Here is a 20298-nt window from a genome sequence, read left to right as displayed (position 1 = left end):
TCAATGGAGTTGCCGGAATGAACAGCAATCTATAATTTCCACCAAGAAGGAAGGGTCCGAAGCTGAAGTAATCCATAAGTCTCCGTTTTCGTAGTGCGGAGTATTGGGGGGTTCCAGTAGCATAACCTGAAACATATAAGTATACGGATAATCGGATTTTTTTTTTAAGAATTTTAATTTTACATACCTGCATTGCATTCATTTAAATTTGAATGCCCTGGGACGCTAATTTCACCTGCTCCAGCAGATTCAGCTCCGAATATCCACGCCAAGACGCCAATCGATACGAATTATTTAGTAAAAAAAATCAACCCGCGCGCGCGCAACAAAACAAAATAACTGCTTGCGGCAGTGGTGCCAGGTTAAGTGTTTTATCAATATTTGTACAGATATAAATTAGAATGCAAAATTTAAATGTAATCTTTTTAGATGAGCAGGATTATTTTATATTTGTTAGTTAAAGTTTATAATGTTATGGACATATAACAAGCTATAAATTCAATTATGAATGAATCAATTCAAATCAAAATTAAAAAACGAGAATTGTATACGCAATGTGAACGCAAATTCAATGTTTCTATGTCGCTTGCATCTATGCTAAATGACATAGGATACAAAGTTCTCGCAAATATCTTTAAAAAACGCTTGCTGTCGATAACAGCAACCAGAACAACAAACAACATTGATATTCCGAGCTGTACCCCCAACTGGAGAGAAAAATCAGATGTAATGTAATGACTGGAATTTACGACTAGACTATTAAAATGCTTGCTCACATGATTTTCATGATGCATGTTTGATTCTTTTAGACTCGTTGTTTTGTACTAATTAAATAAAATGTAGAATAATGTGCATTTTCTAGGAGAGATCGGAAGGATATTATCATAAATGTGTACGGATATTGTGCGAAATCATCTGGCATCTCTGATCGGCGTTTCGTTCATTTTTGACGTAAATATGGCAGAAGAAATGGACGATATGGGTAACGATTAGAGATCATTTTGACGATTAGAGAAATATTGAAGGAAATCGTTCTTACCATTCTTTTACCTTTCTAGATACCATCACTTTTTACGTGAACGTTCATGTTTTGTTTTTATCGTTCTCGAGGTAAAGTTTTATAGAACAGCTACGTTTACAGAGACAATCACTATTTCTGAAGCCGTGGATGTATAGTATGGACTGTTTCAGATATAGTTTTTTAGTATGCGGGAGGACTCGATACAACTAAAAGAAAAAAAACACGAGCGATACATAAATTTAAAAAAAAAACTCGAGCGAGAGATCGCGTTAAAAAAAACCATTCTGATAATGTATCTTGGGAGAGGACACAAAAATCACAAACAGAGGGCTTGATGAAAAAAAAAAATCGAAAAAGTGATCTCGATGTTCAAGAAGTCAAACGAACTCTCAAACGATTAATCCATGAAAAAAAATATGGAGCGAGATATCTCGATCTGGGAAATTTTGGGGTCCAAGTCTGCAATTACAAAATCGAGCGAGGGCTGTGGATCCGAAAATTAAATTTAAAATAGATAAAAGGGTGCGCAGATCTCGATCTAAGACAAAAAAAAAATCATGCTGATTAAAGCCAACATTAGTATCTAGTTATCTGGAATTATTAATTCAGATTTATCTAGAAATGTGAGGTGTATTGAAACCTAAGCTGAGTGAAGTAGAAATATTTAGGATACTTAATTGAAAAATAGAAATAAAAACTTAAACATTGAAATTATAATTTAAATTCGGAAACAGATAATAGAATTTGCACCTGAAATCAAATAAATAATTTGAAATAAAATTTTGAAATCGAAATTACCTCTTGACATCAACACCTAATCAGCCTATGGATTTATTTCATATTTTTTCATTATTATGTTCTGTAGCTAATCTGAAAGAATTCTTATTTTAATATGCAAGGTCAGATACTTAATAACGCATTGTGGAGAAATTCAACGACTAAGATGTCGATCGACATAATTCCTCGAAGGTGGTTCAAAATAGAGGAATGGTAACAAATAACTAAATAATAACACAGCAGAATCTGCTTCTAAGAAATTGAACCATAGGGCATAGAGTCTAAAATATGATTCCGAAATTTTATATCTTATTCTAAAAATAACACCACGAAAAAAAGTTCAGTTCAGAGGTCTTTATATGAGAGAAAATTACTGATAAATTTAAAAGTAATGTCTAAGAATATATTTTCTGTGAAATTTAACACTAATGGAATACTGGAGACGGAGTGGAATCTGAATCCCGAGTTAAAAATCTGGGTACCATTCATCCGAGTGAGTGTTATTAAGTGTTATTAGAGTGTTATTAAAGTTCGGGATACAAATCTATTTCTAAAGTAATAGTTATCAATTCAAATCTGGAATGTAAAAACAATTCAATCTTACATTTATTTTCCTTATTTGATCAATAAAACTAAACATGAAGTTCAAACTGGTTCGAAATTCTAGTTTGTAAACTGCACCTGAAATATAAATTTTCAAACTGAGAACCATTATATGAGTTTACAATGCAAAGTAAATTGTAACCGAGATTTTCATACGAAGAGCGAAACTAAATTTGAACTTATATCTGGAGTTACAAGTCTGGAAAACGAATATAAGCGAAAAATAAAAAAGGATTTTTTCCGACACCCGGTGGTAGTTATTGATTATATTATTTTACAAACAAAAATTTACTCTGAAATTGTCGATCCCCTTTTTCATATTTTTGTGGTTTATCCTGATATACCTATAACTAAATAATTTGATTTTTGAAGTCGAATATGAATTAATATGAATCTGAAAGATTAAATAGAATTTTTAAATCAAAGTGTATTTGAGAGGTATCTATGCTTTAAGTGTGAGTTTGAACTGTAAAGTTGAATTGAAACGGCTGATCGTCTACACGCTCAGGCAGAGCAGTAGGCAAAGACTTGCAATTAGTAAGACACAATGTAGTAGATGCGATTCGATTCGGTAATCCAGGTCTGACAAATATTAAAAAAAAAATGAATAGGAGATATCCGTTCTTTTTTATACTTCTGTCTCTGAATTTGTACCATCCAGGCATAAAATTTGAATCTGAAATAGATAGCTTGGGGATTGAAATTCCTTTCAGAATAAAATCAGAACACACTTTAGTTGAGGGGTCTCGTTGTGAAAAAAATGATTAGAAGAAAAGAAAACTTACTGATATGCTAACAAGTATTGAAAATATTCCAAACAGCTCATACATGTACAAGTTTTACAATAAACAAGTTCACGTTTAAGAATGCATATATACATATATTTACTAATAAAAATTTGTAATTTAACGTATTTAGAGAAGGAAATAATTTACGATGTATTATGCACAAATTACGAAGAAATTGTTTTAAGTCGAACAGAATAATCCTCAGGCAAATTGGAATCGGATTGCTAAATTATGAATAGAAGCTTGAGTGTTGCCTTTAGTGGATTATGTAATCCAAACCTGAATCTGAGAAATGAGCCCGAGAGGTAAGGTCTAAAATTGATATATTTTGTGGTAGATACAAATCTATTTCAAGACAAGGTCTGAAATCATAAAACAATTAACTCTAGAAACCTTTTTTCTTATCACTTAGATGTTGAATGTGATTTTAGATATCAATGCGTAAGTAAATATTGAGATCAATCTGATAGTCGAACTATAAGGAATTGGCATCCGTTTGGAGGTGCTAAAAGAGAGAATTAAGAAGTCTGGGTGGTCTGGGTTATGAATCGGTTTTGCTTCGAAACTCTGAAACCAGAAAAAAGAACTAGTTTCAAGGTCGTCGTTTGGGTTCATTCATCAGTTCTAGTGCAGTTATAAGTAAGAGGATTATCTTGTATGAATTTTGATTTCTGTACCTCGTTCCAACAAGTAAAAACTCTGTAAGAGGTTGTTCGACCGTATTGCTGAATATTTCCATAAATACCTATAAGAGTTGAAGATTTTGTATGCCTCTTGTTAATATAGTGATAACTGCTTATTTCTCTTATAGTGATTCGCTGAGTTTCGGAAAAGTTCCAGTGACTTCGAGGAAAAGTTTCTGAAGAGGCTGGAAAAAAACGGAACAAGTTAACCGAATTATTGTTAATAAGAAGCGCGTTCAACAGCCAATTGAAATCGGTTTCAATCGATTTCGATTGGTTAATTGTTGTTCACTCAGCCAATGTTGTGATCGAAACTAATCCAATTGACGTTCAATGAAGCCAATCGAAGTCGATCGAAACCAATCGAAATCGATCAAGCTCGAGAGCAGGATTCGTTTCTATCGGTTTCAATTACACTTACACACATGCAGTTGACAACTGTCAAAAACAGCTGACTGGGTTTGTTTTTGACCTGCAGTGCAAATGAAAGTGTAGTCAATCGGTGGAGCGTCGTGGTGCTGTGCCGGTGGAGCTGTGCCGGTGGTGCTGAGTTATAGTGGTGTGACGGGTGTCAGTCGGATCAGTTGCTGCAGCTGCTCACAACAAGCTCAAATGTATTTTCACAACATCAAGTGGTGTCAGGAGAGTTCGTGTTGTTTCGGTGGTGCGGTGCTAGTGGTATAGGTCGATGCTGTTTTGGTGTTGCTGCGTTGGTGTCGGTGTCAGTCGGCTACAGTTGCACAAGAATTGTGATGCAAATGTAAATTAGCACTCACAATACATCTGTCAGTCAGTTTCGGATTATTATAATAATTCTAATAATTATAATAATTAGTGACCATCAAGACCCACCGAAGGAAATAGAAAAATTTGATCTATCTTGTGAAACACGAAATTTTTTTTTAATAAAATATAAAATTTATCCACTGTATTTTATTTTCATAATCGCATGTTTTAAAAATAATAATTATTTTCCTAGAGCAACAATTTTTCGCTTTTGTGCCTTCCTTGTCTCTAAAAATTGCTCATTATTCTAAACACAATTCCTTTTTAGTATTCAAATTTAGTTCGAGTCGAACAACAACTTCCTAATCTAAAATTTTTCAGACAGCTTTAGTACGGGAAAGAATTGCCATTGAGATGGCCAAAATGTTGGATTCATTCCAATTTGCCTTGAGTAAACCGCCTTTTCGAATTCTGAACGAAGCTGACAAACAATCTGAAAACACTGCGCCTGTACGTTAGTATTAGTGTCTGACTGTTCATTCAGCAGCCTGATAGAAATCGATCGAAGTCAATTGGAAAAACAGCTGATCAGCTGTCAATCCATTTCAATTGATTTCGATTGAGTTTTGTTGAACACACCTAAGACTTACTTTTATATATAATTCTTTATTTGAAACGGCTCATACGTTTAAGTTTTAAGGAGCCACACTCGTTTTTTGTTTTTTACAATCATTTTCTTAGTCTAGCACTTTTGTTAAAAGAAAAAAGAAGACAGATAGGGAAATATGAAAATAAAATAGGGTTATAGACGGAGATCGATAGCTTTTAGAAAGATGTAGATTTCGATCATGTAGTCCAAATCTAGCACAGCTAGCACGTCTCTCACTGGAACATAGGGTGGTTTTCCTCGGGCCCGAAGGGAGTCTATGAAAGTCGTTCTAGCGACAAGATGGACCTCACACGACCAAACAATATGCTCGATGTCGTGGTAACCTTGGCCGCAACTGCACAAATTGCTGCCAGCAATATCAAAACGAAAGAGTACCGCGTCTAAGGGATAATGATTGGACATGAGACGGGAAAATATACGAATAAAATCCCGACTCAGGTCCAACCTATTAAACCAGGGTTTGAGGCTAACCTTTGGGATAATCGAGTGAAGCCACCGACCCAACTCATCCTCGTCCCATTTGCGCTGCCAGTTGACAAGAGAGTTTCTTCGAACTAAAAAGTAAAATTCGTTGAAGACGATTTCACGCTGATGCGTGTCGCCTTCCATCGCCCCCACCTTTGCCAGAGAGTCTGCTCTCTCATTGCCCGCTATCGAACAATGTGAGGGGACCCAAACAAAGGTGACGACAAAGCATCTACTTGATAAAGCACTCAGAATATCCCGTATCTTCCCGAGGAAATACGGTGAGTGCTTTCCTGGTCTTATTGAACGGATAGCTTCAACAGAGCTGAGACTGTCCGTTACAATATAGTAGTGTTCAACGGGACGTGAGCCTACATTTTCTAAGGCCCAATAAATTGCTGCTAACTCCGCAATGTATACTGAGCATGGAGATTGAAGACTGTACGAAGCACTAGTAATCTGGTTGAACACTCCAAATCCCGTTGATTCTTCGATAAGGGACCCGTCAGTAAAGTACATTTTGTCAGCGTCGACGTGTCTATATTTAGCATCGAAAATTCTTGGAATCAAAAGTGGACGATGCGAATCCGGGATTCCACGAATTTCTTGCTGCATAGACAAATCAAACTGGACAGAAGAGTTGTCGTAGTCTGGAATGAAAACACGAGTTGGAGAGTACGAAGAAGGATTTACCTGCATGGACATGAAGACATGGTATATAGACATAAATCTGATTTGAAGATTTTGCTCAAGTAGCCTTTCAAAATTTGCGATCACCAATGGGTTCATGACCTCACACCTGATGAGGAACCGGAGTGATAATAAATTGAATCGATCTTTTAGTGGGAGTATGCCTGCCAAAACTTCGAGACTCATGTTATGCGTTGAGGGCATACAGCCCAAAGCGATGCGAAGACAACGGTATTGTATACGCTCGAGTTTGATAAGGTGAGTTTTAGCAGCTGACTGGAAACAGAAGCTACCGTATTCCATCACTGAGAGAATTGTTGTTCGATACAATTTTAAAAGATCTTCTGGATGGGCTCCCCACCAGGTGCCAGTGATTGATCGGAGAAAATTGATTCTTTGTTGGCATTTTCCTTTCAGATACTCAATATGGGCCCTCCAGGTACACTTGGAATCAAACCAAACCCCAAGATACTTAAAACACCTCGATTGAGTGATCGTTCGGCCTAGGAGTTGAAGCTTAGGTTGAGCAGGTCTACGTTTTTTAGAGAAAACAACCATCTCCGTTTTCTGAGGGGAAAACTCAATCCCAAGCCCCAAAGCCCAGGAAGACAATTTGTCTAAAGTATCTTGTAAAGGTCTGTGCAGATGAGACTCAGTAGATCCTGTGACAGATACCACGCCGTCATCTGCAAGTTGTCTTAGAGTGCAGCCTTCAGAGAGACAACTGTCGATGTCACTCACGTAAAAGTTGTACAGAAGTGGACTCAAACATGAACCCTGCGGAAGGCCCATGTATGAGATTCTTCTAACTGCAATATCTCCGTGAGCAAAGTTCAGATGTTTCTCACAAAGCAAGCTGTATAAGATGTTATTCAAAAGAGGAGGCAGACCCCGGGAGTGCAATTTGTCTGACAACACCTCTATTGAGACTGCATCAAAAGCTCCCTTTATGTCTAGGAACACTGAAGCCATTTGCTCACGTTTTGCGTACGCCATTTGTATCTCTGAAGACAGCAAAGCAAGACAATCGTTTGTTCCTTTGCCCCTTCGAAACCCAAATTGAGTATCTGAAAGGAGATCATTTGTTTCCACCCATTTATCCAGTCGGAATAAAATCATTTTCTCCAACAATTTCCGGATGCAAGACAGCATCGCTATTGGACGGTATGAATTAAAATCGGAAGCAGGTTTCCCAGGCTTTTGGATAGCAATAACTCTCACTTGTCTCCAATCTTCTGGAACAATGTTATGCTCCAAGAATTGATTAAATAAATTCAACAAGCGAAATTTAGCGGCATCCGGAAGATTTTTCAACAAAGACTTACTTGTGTGAATAGTTTTTGAATTTTTTGTCTTCCAAAATGAATTTTTTGCTTCGCGATTTGTTGGCTATTCAGGGCAGCATCAAGGGGAATGTTTTCGGCTCACGGAAATACACACTAAATCGAATCAACTCACATTTTCAATTTTTAAAAAGTTCATTTACAATATTGTGCGTAAAAACATAAACTAAGTTGAAACACCCGTATTCATAAAATTCTATCCTTGTGCTAGACAGCAACACATTTAAATAAATGCATAAATCACAGTATTGATGCAAATTTTTTCGGGGTAACTTTCTCTTGATAAATAAGTGAAAAGATTACAAGCGTAAATTGTGCAAAAAGAATCAGTTTAGAAATTTTGCGATCCCTTTTATTTATTTCATGGGTGTTGGTGAATCGGCAACAAAAACAGGAAACTTCCGAAAATTTGAACAATGTATGTATTTGATGAATTGTTAAATTTTACCTGTAACCAATATCTGACATTATTTTAGGTTCCTATCAATAGTGTTTTACAATTGAATTGATGTTCAAAGTTTGATTGTGTTGTACTCACGTTTAGTGCCTGCGTTTTGTAATTAAATAGTCTTGTTGCCGGTGTTCACTTCTGGTACGGTTGTATCATATACTGTTTATCAAATTTACATTTTAGTTTTCACACATTGAATAGTATATGTAATATGTTACCTGTGCGATGCCTTATTCAAATTATAGGTATAATGTCCTTTCGTGACCTTGCTACGGTACGAACTGTGATAGAAGTTCTATAAACGTGCTGTGATAGCCAATCTGTGATAATTAGGTTAAGTTTTGTGTTTATAACTATAGTGTAAGATTATTTGTAATTTCTAGTTTACCTGAAGATAATTATTCCCTGGTATTTAATACTGTTATAGACTTCAAAGAAATTCAACTGTCTACACTAGACTACAACTTTTTCCCGAAATAAAACTCCACTTCACGATACGTGGTAAACGTTTTGATTTGTGGCGTTTTATATCTTCCTCTTTGTTTTCTCTTGTCTTCCCTTTCCGGAAGGCTTATCTATACCTATCATTGACGTCGATTGCTGGTGGGGTCTTCTTGGTAGCGGAGGCGCGTTTACTGATTCCGTAACAATGGGTTTCCATAGTTTATAAATTCCCAACAGAACAGAAGTATTTTCTAAAAAAGTTGAGTAACAAGGTTTCTATAAAGAAAAACCCAAAGATGGACGAAACAATAAATTCCACAAAATAGTATAAATAATAACTAGACAAAACAGTAAGTTCTAAATCTTTAGACAAATATTTAAGATAAAAAAAAAGAAATGTGTTATGGAAGATGTATAAAAACCAAAATAATATTTCAATAAAACAATGACATAATTAACGTTTCTCGTATTTCGGTTTTAGAAAACATCAGCGATTGTTGAAGATTAATTGTATTTCACTTTGTAATTAAAAAAAAATATTTTGAAATTTTGACAAATAGTAGTGAACAAAATAATAATTACAGAAAAGATAAGAATAGCTATTGGTCATAACGGTACAGAAAGGGGGTAATGTAGTAAGTAAGACTAAGAGGGGAGTGACAGAGTAATAGCTAGTTAACGCTTTATGAGAATTCGTTATCATGTGTTAATAATTCCATTCGTTTCGGAAATGAGTTATTTTCTGCTGTAATAAGCATTTCCGATTTACCCAAATTTTGAATACATAGTACGAGCGTGTAATAGAAAAATTAACAAGATCATTCAGTTGAGTAATTTTGAAAGCAAAAGTCACGTTTCCAATCGATGCGAAATTCTGGTTGTGATTTGTGAAATTCGCGTTTTTATATAATCAAAATGTCTAGTTTGTGTAGTGTTAGAGTGAATGTGACAAGAGGTCACTACATAAGCAATATCTTGGTGATTGGCAAAACTTCGTGTTTTACAAAAAATCAGAGCACCTGGCATCCCAGCCAGCCAGCAGCCAGCCGAACAGCCAGCTGTCAAATTTCGGCTCCTCCTCCGCATCCAACCCTCGTCTACTTTTTGCCAAAGAGAGACCACCATATCTAGAGGCATCATGATGGTGGTCTCTCTTTGGCAAAAAGTAGACGAGGGTTGGATGCGGAGGAGGAGCCGAAATTTGACAGCTGGCTGTTCGGCTGGCTGCTGGCTGGCTGGGATGCCAGGTGCTCTGATTTTTTGTAAAACACGAAGTTTTGCCAATCACCAAGATATTGCTTAGACAAAGATTTCGCCTTGATTTTTGCAAATATAATTCATAGAATCGAAACAAAATCTTCCGGCTGAGCTCCGGGCTGGTAAGCAAAGCTGGAAGAAGTTGGGCCTATAAACGACGGTGCCAGCTTTGTCGGTAGCGGTGAGTAACATTAATTTTGCATTACTTATGACAAATTTATGCTTATTCAACACTTTTTTCTTTCAAGAGCTATCTATAAGCAGCAGAAAGTCATCGAATCGGATGGTAACATGGCGAGACGTTACATTCCATCGTCCGAGAAGCGCCCTCCTGCAGGAACATCCGATCTTTATCGAGATGAAAAAGCTGCTTCAGGAGGACCCCCGTCTGTTGCCATCGCTGCTCCAGAAGATCCAATCGAGTAGCATTTGGGAAAATCAGATGAAGTTTTTGGCACTTTTGAATGATGGGACCGATGAGCTTAAATAGGAAAATAGGCGCAACGTTAGGCGCCTGAGCAGCATGACGATAAGTCCGATGAGTGGGTTAGGGAATCAGTTCGATCCACTGCAGACTGTTGATTGTCCGGAATGGATTGAGCCCTTGAAGGATTCTGCAGGTGATGCTGTCCAATTGCTAGTCATCCTCAAGTGCAGCAAAGCTTCAGCTCAGCGCTGCTCGTGGGTGGTGGTGAAGGTAGATTAACTGAATATGTTAATATTGAAAAAGGCTTAAGCAGTATTTACATGATGCAACAGTTATTTGAAAAAAAAATTCGAACCTTAAAATCGTTTATCATTGAATCATGAAAATTATCAATAGCAGAATTTATAGCATTCCTTTAGCAGAACCGATTTACTTTTATTTTCATCCAACACTTTTCGATTAGAGGGAAACAAAATAGCTCTTAGGATAAGGTAACAAGAATAAGGAACAAGCAACATCCGGTTTAGGGTTTTGGTTGTTTGTTCCACCCTTTAAGATCCTTTCTACACACAAAATTTCTGAGCCTCCACTTAGCAAAAATAGTCGATTACTTTCGATTAGCAATTGGACTCGTTTTACTGACACGATAGCAAAAAGGGATTTTTGCTTGATTTTAGTAAAAACTAAGTTCGTTGGCCGCTTTCTGATTTTGGCAGCAGCCGTTTTTGCCGCCGCTAAGAAAAAAGTCAGTGCTGTTTGGAAGTTTGATACCGACGGTTCCTTTGGTGGCCAAGTGGACAACGAAAAGGTGGCCAAATCGACAACGGAAGCATACAGGTCACATTACATTCGGAAAATAGATTTTCCGGTTTTAATGTGTTTAATTCTCTATTTTTTCGACTAGATTGCTGCTGCTAGTGACGGTACTTCATCAACGCGAATGTACGGAAAGGATGGTTCATGTAGGCCGTAGATGTAACCATCCGAAAATAGGCGTTAAATAACCCGTTCCCCGCTGGAAAGTTATCGAAATGTTAGTGACAAAAAAGTGTTTAGTGCAAATTCCGAAAAAAATAAAAATAATATGAAAATCACACAGTTTTTGTATTTGATTGAAAATATTATACATTCCATGTGTTTCCAGAAGAAAAATAATAAATCTTGCAGGCTCAAATCCTGCACGATCTTTATCACCGGTTTTTGCTAAAATTTCAGTAAAACATTCCGGCGGCTAACTTTTTCCCATATTTGCTGATATTTTAGCAAAAAAATATTGCTAAATTGATTGCTAAATTTCTAGCTGGTCAAATTTGAGCAAAATTTTGCTAATTTTCGGCCTCGAAAATTTTGTGTGTATTATAACGGTCAATGAAAAGTTTTTCTTTTTCGGAACATACGGATAGACCGAACTGTATTGTAATTTTATTATAAAAAAGTGTTTAGAATACAAATTAATTCATTGAATATACTCATATCATTGCTTTTTTTCCGAAAACTCAATTTAAATATAATAAAATAAACTAAACCCCAGTACGGTTTTGAATCTTTTGATCTTTCGTTTACGATTGGCTTGTGCACATACACACTTTTTTGCCATCTGATTTTTTATCTCAAACACCTGGCATCCCTGGACCCCTTTTTTCGTAAACACTACAGCCAGCTGTCAAAACTTTTTTCAATATGGCGGAATGGCGATTTGGCATATGAGATCACCATACTAGAGGCATCATGACCACCATATCTATAGAGTTGTTTTTGACATTTCTTACGCACACTTGCTGAGCGTGTACAGATGAGACGGGACAATTAACCTCCAAAACTCTCGGTACAAAAAACGGACAGACGGTCGACAAACATGGTCGTTTTTTAGGTTGATTGTCCCAAAACTAAAAAGTGTTGGTGAAACAACCAGCATAATATCACCAACACTATCAGCGGCAAATAGGACTATACACACCCTTTCGCGCACCAGGCGTTAGCATATTTATTTTAAATTTAGCATTGCACTGAGAAAACTTTTTGCAGAACATCTTGATCAAATAATATTATACGGACCGAGTAAATTTTCTTAGCCGTGAGTTTTTTCGATTAAATTTCGATTGGTGCTTTTTCGAAAAGTTAAGTCATAGTCGACATCTCAGCATCAGCAGGGCCAAGCAGCTTCGACCGACCAGCAACCGGGTCCGGTGGCGGATACAGCCGAAACTTCCGGGCAGCAGCAGCCGGAATCAAAGTCAGCAGAATCTGCGCGAAATATTCCAGGTGCTGTGGAGTTCTATCATCAAGTAGAAAGTATTCCACCGCTGGTCAGAGGCTTCGGTTTCTGTGAGTTGGACCCGTCCGGCCTGGAGCGAGATGAAGGGCCGTTTTCGTCATTGCCCCGGTTCAAGCCTATCTGATGCATCCTCGATTTGATGCACCTCATCAGGAAGCGACTAATACGTCACCGAAACCGCCACGAAAATCGTAATGGACGAGATGCTTAAAACAGGAAAATCCTAAAACGAAGAATATTCATTTTGAACAGTTTGCTGAAGCTTTCTAACTCCGATCATAATGATTTTCTAGAAAATGTACAGATTGGAAGTTTTCCAGAAAAAAACAAATATGGACAGATTGAAAACCTTCGAAATAAACTATTTATAAACCTATATGATGAAAATCAAGTTTTTTTCACGTTTCATTAATATTCGAAACACTTTATGATACATTATTTATTACAGTTCAATAGTAGAAAACAACACTACAAATATTTCAAATTTAACATGTTTGCACTGTTGTTCAACACATACGTCATCATCCAGTACGCCATCCTATTATGTTTTTGAGCCACTGTCTCAATCGATTAGCTGCTCACTGATTAGAAGGCCAATTTGAAGCTGACCTAGTCCTCTCAACTGGGTTAAGTTGTTCGACTTTCCGGAAGACGTTTCCAATGCCAACAAACCATATCAAATTGTATCCCCGAAAGCATTTTGCAGACGAACCTTCAAAATACAAAAATATAGTTGGCATGTGCTGAACCAATTTTATTTTATCATATTTACCTGATATTTTAGAAGCGCTGATTTTCATTTTTCCTATTTTTGTATGTATTCTGGTTCGCTATGCGTAGAGCACACAGACCAATAAAATCACAGCTACACGACCGGAACAATGTTTATCAGAATCGGCCACCAGCGAATATTGAAATTCGAGAACGGAGACTTTTTTCCTTTTAGCAATCCTTCGGGTCGAATCGGCGAACCATGGAGCTTCGGATGAAATCACGAATGAAAATTTCTTTGTTTTTTGAACTGATTGTGGTTGATGTTGCTGTTACTTCGAAGATTGATTTGAAGTTATTGAAGGCCATGATTCTGGTTCGGAGTTCCGTTGTTGTTAACCCTGGGAGATGCACCTTGATTGGAAAAATTTCTGCTCTTCCCGTAAACGAGTCTGCCGGTTCCACCACGGCCGGTGTTCAGTGGACCAGTTCGACCCGATGCGCAAAATGGAATGTAAACAAACTCTACACGCTGAACGTCGTTTGTTTAACTCAGAATTAAACGGTAAAATTTTTTCAGTGCCTGTTTGCTCTCGCCCCTTTCTTGTGAGCAAATTTGGTGATTTTATCGGTCCCGACGGCAACGGCCCTATTTTGCTCACCCATATACCAACCCCCGGTGCGGTATAAAAGTGATCAAACTCGTGAGCATTTTCACTTTGCTCGCGATTGCTGCGGATGCCCTAAAAAAGGGTTTAAATTGATTGTTTTATCAATCGCATAGGTAGATAATGTTATAATGAAGCTTTTTTAGTGAATATCTCAGTTTTTCAAATTTTGTTTCATTCGACGTAATGAAAGCTCACGCGAGATATAAAGGATATCCCATAAATACCATTACGACCACCTGGACCTTTTGCACGTTGTACGAATAACAAGTAGGAATATAATTTCTCAGCACGCTAGAAATCATTAAACCATTTACGTTTCAAAAATAACCATTTTTGACCTTTTCCCAGGAAATGTCATTTTATGAGTTCTCCATGAGAACTCATAAAATGACTTTTCGGGGAGAAGTTGGAATATGGTTATTTTTTAACCGTAAGAAAGATTCCATAGCAATTAGAAAATGGTTATATTTCAACCGTAAGAGCAGTTTTGCAAGATTTGTAAGATAAATTACAATTGTTGAAAGAATTTGGAAAAAAAGATTTGTCAGAATATTTATTTCATTTCTCTTACGTTATACTTATAAACTATATAGCTCATTATGTTTTATTTGCCTTTTATAATATTGCAGCCCAGTTTGGGCAAATACTAAAAGCAGCCGAATCACCCGGTAGCCGAAGTGAAGTTCCCCAACGAGTGCTGCGGATGGCCAATGCCATTATCATTAGTTTACTATCCGTTAACGAGAGGGGGGTCGATTCATCTACGCCCAGCGGGAGATGTTTTTCGAACATTCCGGCCCGTTCCAGCTCCTTCCGGATGGTGAAAAAACGATCCCTTTTGAACTTCTTAGAAACCATTTCATTTTGTAGCCTTGACCGGTGAATTCGTCCTCGTCCTCGTCAATTTTGTTGGTGTTTCAAACGGAATTGAACCGGCATCGTCCAATAGGTACCCTGAAAGTTTTTCGTTCACAATTACAATTACAATTGTTTATGATGAAAATTGAATTACATCACTTGAATAATTCGAAAATCACTTGAATAATCGATATAAATCACTTACCTTTCCCCATCTATTACAAATTCGATGTTTCTACAATTTCAAAAAAGGAATAATTGGAAAACAAGATGCACTTCTGCGGAGAAAAAAAATTGCTTTAAGGGAGTCCAGCTGCAATGTAAACCGCTTTCAAAATGGCGATACAGAGAACATCAAATTACTCAACCATTTTCTGGTTTATACTCGAAAACTACCAAAATGGTTAAAATCCTTTCAGGAAAAATTATTGAAAAATAACCATATTTGCGGTTTCAAAGTAAATATCATAAAATGGTTATTTAAGAACCATAAATGGTTATACAAAATCGAGCGTGAGATTAGCATTTTTTTAAGGGGCGGAATTTTTGGTTGCCATCTTCTGTGAGTATGAAAGTGCATCATCAGAATTTACCGTGTAGATAATTGTGCGGTTTGAAATAATTATTATTCTTTTTATTTTTTCCATTCCTATAATCTTGCGCAGCAGATGTTTCTGTGCCGAAATCACAAAACTTACGCGGTCGGCGTGATAGCTAGTTCGTTGCACCGTTTGTCGTCGGTTTATAAATCTCGAAACGTCGCGTCACTAGTGGGATCCTATTTCTCATCCGTTCAACCGATTGTCAGCAACCGATCAGCAGAATCAACAAGTTTGACCCGACGAAAAATGTCGAGCGATACGCACAATAAATTTGACCTTCCCAAGCGCTATCAAGGAAGCACCAAAAGTGTTTGGTAGGCATCTACAAATCGTTATCAGATGCTTAGATTAGCATTTAACTGATAGCGACTATTCTCTTAACTTTATCCTTTTCGATCTTTCTTTAAGGGTGGAATATATTCAACTTGCTCTGCAATATAAACCTTTGAATCTTGGCCAAGGATTTCCTGATTATCACGCACCAAAATATGCTACAGACGCACTGGCTGCAGCTGCCAATAGCAGTGATCCTTTAGCCAACCAATACACCAGAGGTTTTGGCCATCCTCGACTCGTTCAAGCTCTGAGTACTTTGTACTCCCAGCTTGTTGATCGGATCATTAATCCTATGACGGAAATCCTAGTGACTGTTGGTGCCTATGAAGCCTTGTATGCCACGATCCAAGGTCACGTGGATGAAGGCGATGAAGTCATCATCATCGAACCATTTTTCGATTGCTATGAACCGATGGTGAAAGCAGCCGGTGGAATTCCTAGATTTATCCCTCTCAAGCCGGTAAAATCGTCATGTATTTTTATTTATCTTTTTTTTACATTCAATTATTCCCCCACAGCGCATAACCGGAGCCTCTTCCATTTCGTCTGCCGATTGGGTTCTGGACAATACTGAACTTGAGTCGCTTTTCAACGCCAAAACGAAAATGATTATCGTCAATACACCGCATAATCCTCTCGGAAAGGTCATGAGCCGAGAGGAGCTAGAAACGATTGCCAATCTATGCTGTAAGTGGAACGTGCTTTGCGTTTCGGACGAAGTTTATGAGCATATGGTGTTTGCGCCATTCGAGCATATACGCATTTGCACACTGCCAGACATGTGGGAACGCACTATTACTATCGGATCAGCAGGTGAGTTTATGTACCTAATCTCATCAATTATATCCAAATTAGCATAAATACAGTACATGCCATTTTTTTCTAATCAACCAGTTATCTCATAGTTCTTATGGCTAAAAACTATAGTAATATTTCAAATACTACAAGTATTTAATCTTTGTTCCGGCTAAAAATGCTTACACCGAACACCAGATGTCGATGTGTATTATTTACTCATGCTTCTATACCCAAACTGTTTGTTCATACAGGTGTTACTTTTTCATCTACAGATCATCGTTTCATCTGATTTTGATCTCATCTTCATTTTTGATTGATTGTTCTGTTTTATTAGGAAAAACTTTCTCCCTCACTGGCTGGAAGATCGGATGGGCCTATGGGCCAGAAAATCTACTGAAAAACCTTCAAATGGTTCACCAGAACTGCGTTTACACTTGCGCTACCCCAATCCAGGAGGCAATAGCTGTCGGATTTGAGACGGAGCTGAAGCGTTTGAATAGTCCCGATTGCTATTTCAACAGTATCTCCGGAGAATTGATGGCCAAACGAGACTACATGGCTAAGTTCCTATTGGATGTCGGTATGTGTCCAACTGTGCCTCAAGGCGGCTATTTTATGGTCGCCAATTGGTCTTCCTTGGAGGATAAGGTCGATTTGTCTGGCGAGACTGATCCCAGGAAGGATTATCGCTTCACTAAATGGATGACGAAATCCATCGGTTTGCAGGGTATTCCTCCATCTGCGTTTTACAGCGAACCTAACAAACATCTGGGAGAAGATTTCGTAAGATATTGCTTTTTCAAAAAGGACGAAAATTTGGAAAAAGCTGCAAAAATATTAAACGATTGGAAAAATTGCTAATTTGTCTTAAGGCATGGAGGTGTGCATTTTTTCTCAATATCTAGATAGATTGGGAAGTAAAACAAAGAATCAAAAAAATAGAAATAAAAATAAACAAAGTGGTGTTTAATAGACTGCCCCAAATTTGTATGGGAAATTCAAAACCTGTGAAATCTTATGCGCTGCAGGCTGAAATTGATCTTAGTCCTAGTACAAGATCTCATGCCAAATTTGGGCCAGATCGGATCACGGGAAGGGGTCGCTCAACGAGCCTGAAGTTTGTATGGGATTTCGAAACATTTTGTTCGGGAGAAACATGAAAAACCAGTTTTTCATCAATAACTTTGGTTCCTGTCGACCGATTTCTTTCAAAAACGGTTTTTCTTAAAGCCTAAATTATGAAAAATATTTCATCCGAAGATTGCATTTCAATTAGAGTTAAGATAAAAAAGTTATTAGGCTTCAAAAATGGACTAACTTTTTTAAGGATGGTATTCATCACTGTTAATGACTCGAGGCGGTCGAACATATTGACGCCCCATTACCAGTGCTGAATACCACCGTTAAAAAAGTTAGCTTATTTTTGAAGCCTAATAACTTTTTTATCTTAACTCTTATCGATATACAGTCTTCGGATGAAATATTTTTCATAATTTAGACTTTAAGAAAAACCGTTTTTGAAAGAAATCGGCCGACGGGATCGAAAGTTATTGATAAAAAACTGGTTTTTCATGTTTCTCCCGAACAAAATGTCTCAAAATCCCATACAAACTTCAGGCTCGTTGAGCGACCCCTTCCCGTGATCCGATCTGGCCCAAATTTGGCATGAGATCTTGTACCAGGCCTAGGATCAATTTGAGCCTGCAGCGTATAACTTTTTCAAAAGTCGGGTCATTTGGGGCACTCTAGTGTTTAATCAGGTATTGTGTCATCATTATTAAATTCCTTGATTTTCCACATTTTGCTCTAAACGTTTTCATAACATCTCACTCAAATCTGTTCTTATATCACATCACTTTTGCCTCAGATAGCTTGTTTACTTTGAATGGGCTTAGCGTTTTTAACATACAAACTCTATAGGATATAGAATAATTTGTTGGTTCTACCTACTTTGATTTTAGGTGTAAAACGTTTCTTTCACAGAATCACCAAAAAAACCTTTTCCTAATCAATCAGGTGAATAGTAAGAGTCGCAGATAGCGATCGTGAATAAAATCGTTCAAAGATTATTTAAAAAGAACAGAAAATAATCAAAATACATACCTCCTATCTTATTCCGCAAGTCACGTGCCGTGACTCGTTCAATTTCACTTAGTAGTTTTGACCCCAGTAACTCCTACAGGCCTGGAATGTTTGCTCGGATGAGATATGCGTTCGGTCTTTGGAGTTTATTTGAACATACATTACTTGCCTAAAGTGTTTCCTGGAGTCAGGATGACGCTTGAGGCAAGCCTCGCACTAATAGTAAAAAACACAAATTAAATAGATCTACTATTCTTATCCAGATCTACAATAATGTTGAAAATGAACAGAGTGTGTTAGTGCTGACATTTCGGTGAATTTCCAAAAATATATACCTACATAAAATACACCTAAAATTTTTATTTCCAATTTGAGGAAAATTTGATAGCAATATTTTCAATAATAATTTATAAACGCCGATTTAATACTCAGAAGCATTTTTTTATTTTTTTCGCCGACGTCAAATAAAAAGATTACATAATCATCGGAATATTTCCGCAGCATTTTATTCTTAACTTTCTTCTAATGCAAAGGAAACGAATGCATCCCGAATCCGGCTTAATGAATGTCATACACGGACTTCAAAGCTAGTTCCGGTTGGTCATAGCCGAGTTCCTCGGGCGTATCAATTCCAAGTTCCGTAAGCGTCGGGCGGATCTCTTGCAGCAAATAGGGGTAAATGGTGTTCACCTGATTACCACACTTGTCCTTGCAACCCTCCAAGAAACGAATAGCCAGGGCATAGTCGTTCAATCTACGACAGGCGCGCAATGCAGCGTTGATGATCTTGGGATCCGGAATCAAATCCATTCCCAGAAGATCGTTCATAGCCTTGCGAGCTTCCCAATGGTCGATGTCCTTACGGTTGAAGTAAGCTTCATAGCGAGCATCAAATTCTTCAGCGCTTTCCTCACTGTGTGAGAAACGGACCGCCCCAGTGGCACCAAGGCGGGAGGCCGTCAATCCGACGCTTCCGCGGAGGACTCCCAACAACTGGCCTGCCGCTGACCGAAGCATGGTTTCAATCTACAGAGGAAAGTCACACAACTGATTATTTAAAGAGTACCATATGAGTTTTCGTTATATTCTGACCAATGTGTTTCTTTTGTGGTAATTTAGGATTGGTTAAGTAACAAACCCGTACCTATTCGGTATTTATTAGCACTTGCCTTGATGCACGATGGAAAAATATGACTGACGAGCAAAATTTTCCTTTTTTTTTATTTTTATCAAATTTTGTCAGTCGAACTCAAATCGATATTCGAATTCGGATTGCCAGCAGCGAATCCGAAAGAAAAATACCAGAATCCATCTAATCTTTCCGCGAGAATAGCTTTTTAGAGCAAACGCACCGGCGAACAGATATTTATAAATACAGCAACACTAAATTTTTCTATGGATTTCCAGATCTTCGACCTCGACTTTTTTTTTTAAATTTTATCTGCAAAACATATGGTCGATAAAGGCAACACCCTCTCAAAAACCCACTGTTGATGTACGAAATAAATAAATCTAATCTAATCTAAAACTATTTATTATAACTCCCACAGTGTTCGGCAACAAATAAGGCAGATGACATAGTGAGTGCGATGTGATGCGAACCGGTGAATGCGATTCAAT

General features: G+C 37.5%; 3 protein-coding genes and 2 long non-coding RNA genes across 7 annotated transcripts; 1 reads left to right on the top strand and 4 right to left on the bottom strand.

The window, feature by feature from the left end:
• Nucleotides 1–3448: 3448 nt before the first annotated feature.
• On the bottom strand, nt 3449–6413 carry LOC129747939 (uncharacterized). The gene is made up of 2 exons (XM_055742368.1): nt 4294–6413; nt 3449–4057 (listed from the first exon to the last, which is right to left on the bottom strand). The coding sequence occupies exon 1, from the start codon at nt 6346–6348 to the stop codon at nt 5401–5403; it is 948 nt and encodes a 315-aa protein (XP_055598343.1). The 5' UTR covers nt 6349–6413; the 3' UTR covers nt 3449–4057; nt 4294–5400.
• A 1407-nt stretch (nt 6414–7820) lies between these two features.
• Nucleotides 7821–8747, bottom strand: LOC129742675 (uncharacterized). The gene is made up of 4 exons (XR_008736547.1): nt 8606–8747; nt 8436–8537; nt 8305–8376; nt 7821–8214 (listed from the first exon to the last, which is right to left on the bottom strand). It is a non-coding gene; the product is annotated as an uncharacterized LOC129742675 (long non-coding RNA).
• Nucleotides 8748–12287: 3540 nt separating this feature from the next.
• Nucleotides 12288–14241, bottom strand: LOC129744431 (uncharacterized). The gene is made up of 3 exons (XR_008736909.1): nt 14227–14241; nt 13393–14074; nt 12288–13332 (listed from the first exon to the last, which is right to left on the bottom strand). It is a non-coding gene; the product is annotated as an uncharacterized LOC129744431 (long non-coding RNA).
• Nucleotides 14242–15434: 1193 nt separating this feature from the next.
• LOC129744427 (kynurenine aminotransferase) lies at nt 15435–17567 on the top strand. Its single transcript, XM_055736940.1, has 4 exons — nt 15435–15776; nt 15871–16258; nt 16317–16611; nt 16931–17567. The coding sequence occupies exons 1-4, from the start codon at nt 15529–15531 to the stop codon at nt 17455–17457; spliced, it is 1458 nt and encodes a 485-aa protein (XP_055592915.1). The 5' UTR covers nt 15435–15528; the 3' UTR covers nt 17458–17567.
• A 1531-nt stretch (nt 17568–19098) lies between these two features.
• LOC129744430 (cytochrome c oxidase subunit 5A, mitochondrial) lies at nt 19099–19978 on the bottom strand. Of its 3 annotated transcripts, none has more exons than XM_055736944.1 (2): nt 19848–19978; nt 19099–19704 (listed from the first exon to the last, which is right to left on the bottom strand). In XM_055736944.1, the coding sequence occupies exon 2, from the start codon at nt 19693–19695 to the stop codon at nt 19237–19239; it is 459 nt and encodes a 152-aa protein (XP_055592919.1). In that variant the 5' UTR covers nt 19696–19704; nt 19848–19978; the 3' UTR covers nt 19099–19236. The 3 variants fall into 3 exon arrangements, with proteins under 3 accessions (XP_055592919.1, XP_055592917.1, XP_055592918.1); XM_055736942.1 differs by having other exon boundaries at nt 19823–19974; XM_055736943.1 differs by having other exon boundaries at nt 19771–19919.
• Between the last annotated feature and the right edge of the window lie 320 nt (nt 19979–20298).

Source organism: Uranotaenia lowii, chromosome 2 (assembly GCF_029784155.1).
Source record: "Uranotaenia lowii strain MFRU-FL chromosome 2, ASM2978415v1, whole genome shotgun sequence".
Classification (NCBI taxonomy): domain Eukaryota; kingdom Metazoa; phylum Arthropoda; class Insecta; order Diptera; family Culicidae; genus Uranotaenia; species Uranotaenia lowii.
This window is presented reverse-complemented; position numbering and strand designations above follow the sequence as displayed.